At 40.4% G+C, this 12,759-nt stretch overlaps 1 protein-coding gene across 1 annotated transcript in view; it reads left to right on the forward strand.

The window, feature by feature from the left end:
• Nucleotides 1–680: 680 nt before the first annotated feature.
• Nucleotides 681–12,759, forward strand: part of NOC3L (NOC3 like DNA replication regulator) — a 28,317-nt gene continuing 16,238 nt past the window's right edge. The window contains exons 1-8 of the mRNA XM_066355373.1: nucleotides 681–796; nucleotides 1,771–1,978; nucleotides 5,046–5,178; nucleotides 5,940–6,097; nucleotides 6,692–6,745; nucleotides 9,056–9,186; nucleotides 11,417–11,578; nucleotides 11,765–11,858. Of these exons, the coding sequence (XP_066211470.1) occupies nucleotides 788–796; nucleotides 1,771–1,978; nucleotides 5,046–5,178; nucleotides 5,940–6,097; nucleotides 6,692–6,745; nucleotides 9,056–9,186; nucleotides 11,417–11,578; nucleotides 11,765–11,858 (949 nt within the window). The 5' untranslated portion in view covers nucleotides 681–787. The remainder of the gene's footprint in view (nucleotides 797–1,770; nucleotides 1,979–5,045; nucleotides 5,179–5,939; nucleotides 6,098–6,691; nucleotides 6,746–9,055; nucleotides 9,187–11,416; nucleotides 11,579–11,764; nucleotides 11,859–12,759) is intronic.

Below are 12,759 nucleotides of genomic sequence, written 5' to 3' on the forward strand. Positions count from 1 at the left end.
TTGATTTCTCATATGTGCCTTGGCCAGGGGGCTACAGAAGACCAAGTAACCCCTTACTCGATCCAGCGACCTTGGGCTCAAGCTGGTGAGCTTTGCTCAAACCAGATGACCCTGCGATCAGGCTGGCGACCTCGGGGGTCTCGAACCTGGGTCCACCGCATCCCAATCCCACACTCTATTCACTGGACCACTGCCTGGTCAGGCAAACTTAAGTGGAATTCTTAAATTTATTCATGAAAATTTAGCATTCCACCAACACGCCCAGAGTGCTGGTTGACGGTCAGGAGAGGGGCGGGCATTACACTAAAGGAGTAAGTTTTTCTTGGCCCTCAAGATTTAAAAGGAGGAAACAGACTACAAAATCAGTGTAACAGAACTATGATATAAGCTACGTGAGAAAAGGCAAAAAATGTAGTGAAATGACTGAAAAAATCGAGTCCTTTCGTTTTGAGATGAGGAGCCCTATTTCCGAAATACCTTCAAGGAAATCCGGAACGAGCCAAAGATTCCCAAACCTTGTGAAACATCCGCCCAGGGACACCCGACTTTGTCACACGCCCGGGTGACATCGACCCACAGCCGGGAGACTGTCGCCGAGAGAGGGCGTGTCCCGGATCCTGTCTACGGAAGTCCCGCCTCCACTTCCGGTGGCGGATAATGGGCGGGGCTAGCGGCAGCTTCCGGTTTGTAGTGTAGCGGATGGGCCGCGTGTGTCTCTTCGTCGGAATTCTTGGGCTGTCCCTACCCCTGGTGAACTTCTCGCTCCGGAACCCCTTCAGATTTCAAGATGAAGGCGGTAAGGGTTCTCAGAAGCCCGATCCTTGGGGTTTAGGGCTCCTTTGGCTCAGAGGCGCTGCCTGGTGTAGTTTTCCGACAGGTTTTCTCCCCTTATTTAGGGGGCGGTGGCCTAGATTCGGGCTCCCTCTTGGTTCTGTGCGCTGTCCTTCTCGGGTCTTACACCTGATCTCCCTTTATTGCTCATTTATTGCTCACGGTGCTCGCGCTCGGCTTCAGGAGCCACAATGGGAAGAGCACCGAGTCTTGCATTCCTAGCTGACATTGAAGGTTTCTTCAAGACTATCTTTCGAACCCCCCATTTTACGGATGAGAAGCAGGAGCCTGCTCTCAGTAAGAAGATGGGAAAACAAGTGATTTGTTACGGTTCTCACAGAAAGTCAGAGCTAGCCCTAGGATTTGGATTTCTGAATAAGGGTCGCCAACAAGAGTGTTGGAATCCAAAGATCCGAAGTCGTAGTGTCTTCCTTGATTTAAGGGTCTTTGACAAGTCAGATTATATCTAAGCTTTAGCATCGTCAGTAATGTGAGGATAATAGCAATCATTGCTTAACTAGATTGTTGGAAGTAGTATGTTGAACTTTGTAAACGGTAAAGCAATATGTAGATGTCAATTATTGTTAAAGACAGCCAGGATTTTGCTCTGAGTATGCTAAACTAGTTAAGAGTCTTGACTTACTAACACTACATCAGTGATTCTTAACCTCTTTTTTGGAGAGGGTCTTAGACCTTTTTGAGCGGCTGTGGATTTTGGCCACAGTAAGATCCTTGGTTGAATAACTGATGTTCTCAAGCCATTCTGGAGGATTAATGCCATAGTTTGATTATAGCTCTTAAATGCAAGTTTCTTGCTATGAGACATTAGAATTGTGGAATTGGTCTAATAAAATTTATAATCAATGCTCTTTAATCTGATTTTTAAAATAAAATAGTATAAATATTTGGTTATGCAGCATTATTCCTGTTGTTTTCCAGAGAAGAAATAAAAAACAGGTCCCAAGCTTTAGGAAGTTGCTAAAAACTAGTAAAGTCAAACTTGAAAACAAGCTAAAAAATAAGCAATTTAAACAACAAAGCAATCTCAAGAAGTACCGAAAGGAACAGAGGAAACTAAGGCAAGCTGTGAAAGATGCTGTGTCTAAGAAAGTCATTCCACTGGAGGACCCAAAGAAAAAACGACCAGGTAATTGTGAAAGCATTTTCATGTGTTCTAATTCCAAAATACTCTTCATTATTTAAATAACTGCATTCTAGTAATCATTCTCCTTGGCCACAGATCTTCCTGAGTAGGTAAGGATAGTAATCTTATATGTTTTATCACAGTCAGAGTAAGAAAACATTTCAATACAGTATTCATTGTGAGAAACAGATAGCCTCTGCTTTTAATATGTCTAGAAAGCATATCTGAAGATACAATACTTGGGATAACAGACTCAGAATCGCCCTGTAAATAAATGTCAGGCAGCATGCCTGCCCCTTTCCCATTCACTGACAGTCACTTAAGGTAAAGAAACATTGCTTTTCTCTGGTGCATTCTTCACAGTATTGCCAAAATTCATTTAATATTCTAGACATCTGACTTTCTTTTCATTTGGAAACTTGGAGTAAAATTAAGCTCTACTGTAACTGTTAGGGTTATTCTTTTGTAAACCTATCCAAGAACTCCAAACAGGTAGAGAATATGACGGATTCTAAGATGTTACTGACACTTTCAGGGCAGTAATATTTGACTGTATCTGAATCTTCAGTCTTCCCCTGTGCATCTCGTTCTTTTAATCCTGACCTATTTATTTTGATCTCTTGGCAACATATTATTTTGATATGTAAATGGAAGTCATGAAACTTCTGGCTTTTCTCTTGATTTTTGTTACTTAATAGGCCTTAGTTGCTTAGTTTCCATACTTAATCTGTAAAAAAATGTGATGATTGAATTAGACCCTTTTGAAGATCTCTATTTAAATTTTAGTAGAATTTTAAAAAGCCTGATGTGTTAATTATATATTAAAAATAAGCAAAAGATTTCTTCCTTTTTAAATGTTGAAGTCCATCAGGCAGTTGGATATAAGAGTATAAGGTTTAAAGATAATTTAAAACAGAAACAAAGCATAGATAAATAGAACAGACTGACAGCTGTCAGAGGGAGGGGGGTCGAAGGACGGGGTGAAAAGTGGTGAAGGGATTAAGCAAAACCAAAAACTAAATATTTATTTAAAATACATAAACACAGCCTGACCAGGTGGTGGCGCAGTGGATAGAGCGTTGGACTTGGATGTGGAGGACCCAGGTTCGAGACCCTGAGGTCACCATCTTGAGCGTGAGCTCATCTGGTTTGAGCAAAAAGCTCACCAGCATGAGTCCAAGGTTGCTGGCTCGAGCAAGGGGTCACTTGGTCTGCTGTAGTCCCCTGGTCAAGGCACATATGAGAAATCAATCAATGAACAACTAAGAAACTGCAACGAAGAATTGATGTTTCTCATCTCTCGCTGGTCCTGTCTGTCTGTTCCTCTCTGACTCTCTCTGTTTCTGCCACAAAAAAAAAATTAAAAAAATAAAATAAAATACATAGATACAGACAACAGAGGAAAAAAGGGGATGAGGAAGGTGGAGGAGGGCAAGGGAGGATAAAGGGATGGAACGAGACTTGACTTCAGGTGATGGGCACTCAATGCAGTAATGCAGGTGGCTTTTTGTTGAGTTGTACACTTGAAACCTATATGGTTTTGTTAAACAATGCCCCCCCCCCCCAAAAGAGCATAAGGGTCAAGTGAAAGACCTGGATTAGAGAGACTAATCTGGGGAATTATCAGCACATATATGGTAGTTGAAGCTGCAGTCTTTGGTAAAATCATCATAGAGACTGTGCATTATAAGGAGAGAACCTGAAATAGAATCTTAAGGGACTCCAGCACTTAAGAAATGGGCAGAGGAAGTAAAACCTATAATGGGATTTGAGAAGGAGCCAGAGAATTAGGAAGAAAATCAGAATTGCACAGTGTTTTACAAATCAAAGAACAGTGTTTCAAGAAAGAAGGAAACTCGCCTGACCAGGCAGTGACACAGTGGATAGAGCATTGGACTCACTCTCAGTACCCAGGTTTGAAACCCCGAGGTCACCGGCTTGAGTGTGGGCTCACCAGCTTGAGCGTGGGGTAGCTGCCTTGAAGCCCAAGGTCACTGGCTTTATTCCAGGGTCGCTGGCTTGAGCAAGGGGTCACTCGCTCTGCTGTAGCCCCCCGCATGAAGGCACTTATGAGGGAGCAATCAACGAACAACTAAGATGCCACAACGAAGAATTGATGCTTCTCATCTCTCTCCCTGTCTGTCTCTATCTGTCCCTTTCTCTGTCTCTGTCACACACACAAAAAGAAGGAAACTTTATGTTCTAACATTAGTGTACAAAATAAATTGTTAATTTTAAAAAGGTGAAAAGTAATGTGTGTTGAAGTTTTCCCCACTTGAAATTATAGGCCATCACCTATAATTTCGTATAATGTGTCTGATATGAATATAGAACACATTAGGAGATAGAAAAAAGAGTGGTCAAAGGATTGAAGGTCTCAGTGTTTGGTCAGAAAGTACAGTGGAAGTAACTGAATGAGAGCTGGCAGGGCGAAGGGTTGTGGTCAGCATAGGGCGAGCACCCAGGTTTGGGGTGTGGCCTTCAGAGCGGTTGGCTGAAGCAGAGTGGACGTGGAAGTCACTGGTGCTCAGACAGGGCTGAGGAGCTAAGTCTTTGGTTCTGAAATGTGCTGAAAGACGTTATAGAAAGTGTGGAGACATTTTAAAAAACTTTTTTTTCTTCGTTGATTTGAGAGCGAGAGGCCAGGGCAGAAAGAGAAAGAGAGAACCAGCAACTCATTGTTCCACTGAGTTGTTCCACTTAGTTTTGTACTCGTTGATTGCTTCTCCTATGTGCTGTGACCCAAGGTCGAACCCGTGACCTTGGAGTGTAGGGACAAAGCTCTTATCTACTGAGCCACCCTGCCAAAGCAGACATTTATTTTTTAAATTGTTACACAGTGACCTGGGATTGGTCCTGGCATTTATTTAGGTTTCGGGGTCAGAGATGATAGCTCAGGGCACCCCAATATAACAAAGAATTCTCCTTCCCAACATGTGAGTGGTGCTCCCATTTAGAAACACTGGGCTAAGGTATTAGAAAAGCATAAGTTTTTCCTGTTGTAGACATAAATATGCAGACTCCTACATCTCTAATGTTTATTTCTGATTTTTTTTTTTTCATGGAACAGTTAAAAGGATTGAGAGGGAAGAGGAGGAAGAAGAGGAAGCCCTTCCTTTAGATATGATGGATGAAGATGACTTACAGTTAATGAAGGATTTGGGACAAAGAGCATCTTTTCTAACGAGAGATCTTTCTTCTAGGTAATACTTCATTTGGATTATAATCATGCACATCCTTTCAGTGTTAAAAACTTGGTTCTGAATTTTACTTTGGTGGTTAGTGCAAAACTTCAGTTTTGAACACAATGTTTACAGAGACTAAGCCCTATTTATTATTCAGTTTATTTCCTAAATAAAAGAAGTTCATGAATAAAACAGGCTGATTTTATTTAGTGTACATCTTTATTTCGTTTGAGTCTGAATAGTGAAGTAGAGTGAATGGAGAAGAATGCTGTTCTTTGTTTGAAGAATTGGCAGAACAGTCCTGAGTTCTTTATGGCTATGATCTCAGCCCTCGCTGCCCTGGTAGGTAGGTATTGTTCCCATTTACAGAGAGGAAACTGATGCTTCCCCACAGTCACAAGTAATAGACCTGAAATTTAAACTTACATCTTTTTAACTCCGAAGTCCATGCTATGCTCTGAAGGGTTTGGGAATGTAGAATACCATGCTGTCCCTTTTGGCTCTGTGGCATAGTCTTCAAAAAGAATCTTCTGTGACTTTCACCTTCATTTGCATCTAAAGGGAAAACCGGATACAGCCATAATTTGAGTCCTTGTGTTAGACTACACTATTAATTGACTCACTATTTCAGTGCCTGCTGTGTGCCTGGTCTAGGTGCTAATATCTATGTACCTATTGAAGGTTTGGCTAGTGGTTTATTTTTCTGTGCTTTAAAAATGTTAAGTCTCAAGGTTTCTTTTTAATATATTAAAACTGAAAATTAAAATTTTTTTCTACAGTGAGCCTGTTCACACCAAGAAACGAAAGCATGAGCACGTTATAGATAAATACGAAAAAATACCAAGGTCTCTGCAAACGGCTCCGGAGAAGGAATTGATTCACTTGCTTCCTATCAAAGATAAAAGTGGTATAATCCCGCAGACCCGGGAGAAGCCAGGTGAATTTGATCAGCATGTGTATTAGTTATAATTTTAGCTTTTTAATAATATCACATATTTCATTAAAAATTTTACTTTGACTTTTACCCATATGTACAAAATAGAGGTCACTACAGTTAGTCCTATAACAAGCTTGATGATTTTGTGTAGAAATACAGTTGATTATCTTAGGTGTCTGTTGTACTGTGAGTAAAAGTGAAGCTACAAGATTAAGGTAGTTTATTTTTTTCAGAGTAGTTCAACAAATTCTGTTGTTTTAAAAATTAGAGTATATTAGTCATTCTTTATTAGCCTTTTTTTTTGTATAGGTATCTTTTTTTGTGTGAAATAAAACATACTGAAAAGTCCAGAAATCAAAGATGTGAAGTGTATATGGTTTATCACAAAAAACATACCCATAAAGCTAGCATTTGGGCAAGAAACAAATACCACCAGTACCCAGAAACTTTCCGTGTTCCCCTCAGTCACTAATTGCTGCCTCCTTACAAATGTAACTACTTTCCTGAGTATTATGTTAATCACTTCCATGCTTTTCTTTGTTGTTTCTCCACTTAAGTATATTATCACATCTTTAATGTCCATATTTTCCATAGTTATTGACACTAACCAAGATGAAGAAGATCAAGAGGAGATGGAACTTGAGGAAGGTAATGGGATACATCTTTATAGGTGCTGAATTGTTAATGGAAAATTACATTTTTTTTTTTGCATAATGTAAGTTAGTTAATTGTAGATAAAATCTGGAATGTGCAGTTTGAAGAACTGCCATTTCAAGGTCATTTAAACCAATTTTCCACATTTTGAAAGTTTCACCTTGTGGAGTTTGTTGGTGTTTATTATGGAAAAATTTATGCAATTAATCTTTGTAATGTGTAGGCATGCGTAAAGAGTCTCGTTAATTGTATTGCTTTGAATTCTTTTTAGTTGTAAGTGAAGGACTTGTCTACAAATAACTATTAACTGTTTAGTTTTAAATTACAGAAATGATTTTGTGATATGAAATCATTTTGGTTCTTGAGAGCAATTATACTTTTTGTATATCTGCTTTAGATCATTAAATGTGAGTTTCTAAACAAGCATAGTTCCAATCAAAGTTAAGTTGAAAGAACATACTTTGTTGAAACTTTATTGGTTTGGAATTCATGACAGAACAAGCTGGTTAAATTTTACTTCTGCTGCCCTGGATGGATAGTTCGGTTGGCTAGTGGTCCCCAACCTATTTTGGGCCATGGACCGGTTTAATGTCAGAAAATATTTTCATGGACCTGCCTTTAGGGTGGGACGGATAAATGTATCACGTGACCGAGCCAAGCGTCAAGAGTGAGTCTTAGACGGATGTAACAGGGAATCTGGTCATTTTAAAAAAATAAAACATCGTTCAAACTTAAATATAAATAAAACAGAAATAATGTAAGTTATTTATTCTTTCTCTGTGGACTGGTACTGGTCCGCAGCCCGGGGGTTGGGGACCACTGGGTTAGAGCATTGTCCCAAAGTGCAGAGGTTGCTGGTTTGATCCCAGGTCAGGGCACGTACAGGAACAGCTCAACGTTCCTATCTCTCTCCCCCTTCCTCTCTCACTAAAATCAATAATAATAATAAAAAAAATTACTTCTGCTTAGCAAACCTCATTAATAGTAAATGAGATTAAGGTCAAGTATGTTTTTGGCTGGCAAGGCTCACCAGCTTGAGCCCAGGGTCGCTGGCGTGAGCAGAGGGTCAGTTGCTCTTCTGGAGCGCCCCAGCAAGGCGCATATGAGAAAGCAACCAATGAACAACTCAAGTGCCACAGCTGTGAGTTGGTGCTTCTCATCTCTCTCCCTTCCTGTCTGTCTGTCCCTGTCTGTCCCTCTCACTGTCTCTGTCACAAAAAAAATGGTCAAGTATGTTATTGTTTTCAGTTATTCTTCATAGGCTTATTGCAGATTATGCTTATGTGTTTACTAAATCTAGTTCCCTATGAATTTCTTTTTTATTTTTAGGAAAAAATTTTTTTTAGATTAAAAAACTTATTTATTGATATTAGAGGGGGGGGAGAGAGAGAGAGAGAGAGAAAGGCAGAGGGGGAGGAACGGGAAGCCTCAACTTGTAGTTGCTTCTCATATGTGCCTGTGGGCAAGCCTGGGGTTTCAGACTGGTGACCTCAGCATTCCAGGTTAATACTTTATCCACTGCGCCACCACAGGTCAGGCATGACTTTCTTTTTTTTTTTTTTTTTTTTTTTGTATTTTTCTGAAGCTTGAAACGGGGAGAGATAGACAGACTCACCCATGCGCCCGAATCCACCCGGCACACCCACCAGGGGGCGATGCTCTGCCCCTCCGGGGCATCGCTCTGGAGACCAGAGCCACTCTAGCGCCTGGGGCAGAGGCCAAGGAGCCATCCCCAGCGCCTGGGCCATCTTTGCTCCAATGGAGCCTCTGCTGCGGGAGGGGAAGAGAGAGACAGAGAGGAAGGAGAGCGGGGGTGGGGGTGGGGGTGGAGAAGCAAATGGGTGCTTCTCCTGTGTGCCCTGGCCGGGAATCGAACCCGGGACCTCTGCACGCCAGGCCGACACTCTACCACGGAGCCAACCGGCCAGGGCCCATGACTTTCTTAATATGAACATTTTGTGTAGTTCAAAGGACTATGTAGAGTTGAAAACAAAGAATATTCTGTAGTTTTTAAAACAACTAAATCAGATTGCCCTTCTCAATTAATATGAATTCTTATGGGTTTATTAGCATAGTCATTAAGAGTATGAGCTCTCAAGTCAGACTGCTTGGGTTTGAATCCCATTTCTGCCAGGTTTATGGGAATAGGCAAGTTATTTTTCCTTTGCCTTAGTTTCCTGCTACATAAAATGGGGGAGGGGGTAGTACCTGCCTCATATGATTGTTGAGAAGATGAATGAAATAAGGTTCATGGACACTTATAAATCAAAGAAGGTTTAAGAGGGAAAACCTAATTTGTTTCAGAGATTATGGAAGATCCTATTCGAGAGCTGACTTTAGAAGAGCATTTAATTGAGAGAAAGAAAAAATTACGGGAGAAGAAAATGCATATTGCAGCCTTGGCATCTGCTGTATTATCAGATCCAGAAAGTAATGTAAGTAGTAATACATTTCTTAGGGTTCTTCATATTAGATATAGTCTAAATGTCTAATAGGAGTTTCTCGTTACCTATCAGTACACAAAGAAAGGGAAAGCATTAGTAAAACATAATAACTGAGTAAGATAGTAATAATTAGAGAATTGACAGAACCTTAGCCTAGTTCTACATCTGAGCTTAATTTTTCCTGTCATCTTAGAAAAGTCTCTCAAATCCTGAGTCTGTAAATGAAGATATTGGACTTAATGTTATATAACTTACAGTGTTAAGTCCATAAAAATGAATTATACTAGGAAGGAGGAACCTACTTGCAAACTTGCTTGACCGATTGTGGAGTTTTTAGTAAGGAACATGCACACAAAAGATTAATTTAGGAATCCTTGTAAGTGTAAAATATTTTAAGTGAAATAGATCAGAAAGTTGTAATGAATTACCATTGGGTCATGGATACAGTAGTGAAGGTGATGATAGTTACACGTGTCAACTCAGGAAACCCAAGGCTTAGTCGTGGCTCTGCTAAGTACTGTCTGTTAGCCTTTGGGTAAGTTCTTTCACCCAAGACTAATTTTCTTCATCTCTAAAGGGAGATTCGCTCCTATATTAATACTTTGTTGTGAGGATTAAATGATATAATATACATGAAGTTATATAAAGTGTTACTACTATTTTTTGTTATATTGGTATCCACAGCATCCTACTGTGACATATTTGTTTATTGCACAATTAAATAGATTATTGACATTTATTGAAAAACTTTCATGTGTGTGTGCTTTGGAGTGGTTCCTTTTTTTTACTAACAAAGTAAGGGGAAGATCTGAGCAGGAGCAGATTGAGGAATTTGGAATATTTCTCTCTGTATTATCTCATTTAATCATTGTGAAACCATAGAGATGAGAGCTGCTGATCATTTTACACCTGAAAAATAGACCCTTTAAAAACTCAAGTGATTTGTTTCAGATTTTAGCAGCCACTGGACTGGAACCCAGATCTTCTCTGGAGCCTCATGCTCCTGTCAAAAGTTAGGGAGAGCAAATAGGAGCTGACATACTTGTCCTGCTCCTGTACGGGAAACATTGTTAGTCAGCCGGGGGTTGCTTCTCAAGGTGTCAGTACAGTGGGCAGTGGTAGCTCATCAAAGCAAGGACATTAGTTGAAGCCAGTTTTCCCCTTCTGTATTACATCATACAAATGATTATATGAGTAACTTTGAAGCTTAAGCTAACGTGATTAAGCTTATTTCCTGATTAAGTTGTGTATTTATAGATTAAATATGATTGGTGTGTGTGTGTGTGTGTGTGTGTGTGTGTGTGTGTGTGTGTGTATTACTGTTTTCATCTATTTGTTTATTCAGTGAGGGGGGGGGGAGGCAGAGAGACAGACTCCTGCATGCGCCCCCACTGGGATCCACCTGGCAAGCCCACTAGGGGGTGATGCTCTGCTTACCTGGGGCTGCTGCACCATTGCTCAACAGCTGAGTTCTTCTTAATGCCTGAGGCAGAGGCCATGGAGCAATCCTCAGTGCTCAGGGCCAGCTCGCTCCAGTAGAACCATGGCTGCAGGAGGGAGAGAGAAAGAGAGAGAGAAGTGAGAGGGGAAAGGGTAGAAAAACAGATGGGTTCTTCTCCTGTGTGCCCTGACCCGGAATTGAACCCAGTACATCCACACGCTGGGCTGACACTCTGCCACTGAGCCAGTCATATATAACTGTTTTAAAAAGTGTTTTTAGGGAAATAGGACACACATGCTTTAAGAATAGCCAATTAGCCTAACTTGTGGTGGTGCAGTGGATAAAGCATCAACCTGGAATGCTGAGGTTGCTGGTTTAAAACCCTGGACTTTCCTGGTCAAGGCATATACAAGAAACTACTATGAATTGATGCTTCCCACTCCGCTCTCCCCTTTCTCTCTCTCCTCTAAAAATTAATAAATAAAATCTTAAAAAAAAAAAAAAAGCCAATTAAAAAGATTTTCTAAAAATAGGTAAATTAACAAATTTAAACTATTTTTATTCCATATTTCTTTCAACTACTTATTTAGCAAAACACGTTTAATCTGTAACTTGAGTGATCCATCCGTAATAAGAGCAGTGTCTGGGGTTGTGTGTGGCTTGACTAGACAGTGAGTCACTGTATCAGTTCTACTCACTGTGCCGGATGTGGGACTGCTGCTTTCGGTCATAATTGTTTTGCCATTATTTTTGTAGCCTTACAAGTGTTTTCTTTAACAGGTGAAAAAGTTGAAAGAATTACGGTCCATGCTGATGGAACAGGATCCCGATGTGGCTGTTACTGTCCGAAAGCTGGTCATAGTCTCTCTGATGGAGTTATTTAAGGATATTACTCCTTCGTATAAAATCCGGCCCCTAACAGAAGCAGAAAAATCTGCCAAGGTATGCTAAATATAATTACTACACAAAATCAGCTGAAATTTTGGAGAGCTAGAGATGGGAGAAACAGGTTATTTATTTATTTAGTTTTACATGACTGGATATATCCGAGGCAGTCAACATTTTGTGGTAATTTTCAGATTTCAATAGTTTGAAGTTAAAATGTGATTGATATTTTGGTCTTTTCAGATCCGCAAAGAAACCCAAAAGTTAAGAGAATTTGAAGAAGGCCTGGTTAGCCAATATAGATTTTATTTGGAGAATCTGGAGCAAATGGTTAAAGGTATAGTGACCATCTTAGAAGTGTGTAACATCCTTAGCTTTGATCAGGAAGGTGAATTCTCTATTCTGTGCTGTGTGCTGGCTGTTGTTACAGTGTGTGGTCAGGAGCAGTCTAGAGCAGGGGTCCCCAAACTATGGCCCACAGCCATTTATCCGCCCCCGCCGCACTTCCGGAAGGGGCACCTCTTTCATTGGTGGTCAGTGAGAGGAGCACAGGATGCATCCGCTCCTCTGTATGTACTCTATGTGGCTGTGCCTCAAAGTGCAGTGTCGCTCACGTACTGTACTACTTCCAGTGATGCGGGACGCGTGAGTCACGGCTCCAGAAGCACGTCATATCACTTGTTACGGCTAGCAGTGACAAATATGGAACTGGACATTGACCATCTCATTAGCCAAAAGCAGGCCCATAGTTTCCATTGAAATACTGGTCAGTTTGTTGATTTAAATTTACTTGTTCTTTATTTTAAATGTTGTATTTGTTCCCATTTTGTTTTTTTACTTTAAAATAAGATATGTGCAGTGTGCATAGGGATTTGTTCATAGTTTTTTTTATAGTCTAGCCCTCCAATGGTCTGAGGGACAGTGAACTGGCCCCCTGTGTAAAAAGTTTGGGGACCCCTGGTCTAGAGTCAGATATTCTGGGCTCACATCTTGGCTCATCACTTAATACCTGTGTGATGGGCTAATCATTTTATCTCTCTGTGCTTCAATTTTTCTAGTTATACTATGGGAATAATAACAGTACTTACCTTATAGGAATGTTGTGTAAAAGTAAACGAATTTATAGATATAAAGCATTTATAACTATGCCGAGCCTGTATTAAAGTCTGTATTTGATCAGTTTCTAGTGTTGTTGCTGTAGGCCTTTACCGAGAAAGTAGTTGTGTCTGTCTTAAATT

The sequence above is a fragment of the Saccopteryx leptura genome, chromosome 13, assembly GCF_036850995.1.
Source record: "Saccopteryx leptura isolate mSacLep1 chromosome 13, mSacLep1_pri_phased_curated, whole genome shotgun sequence".
Taxonomy (NCBI): domain Eukaryota; kingdom Metazoa; phylum Chordata; class Mammalia; order Chiroptera; family Emballonuridae; genus Saccopteryx; species Saccopteryx leptura.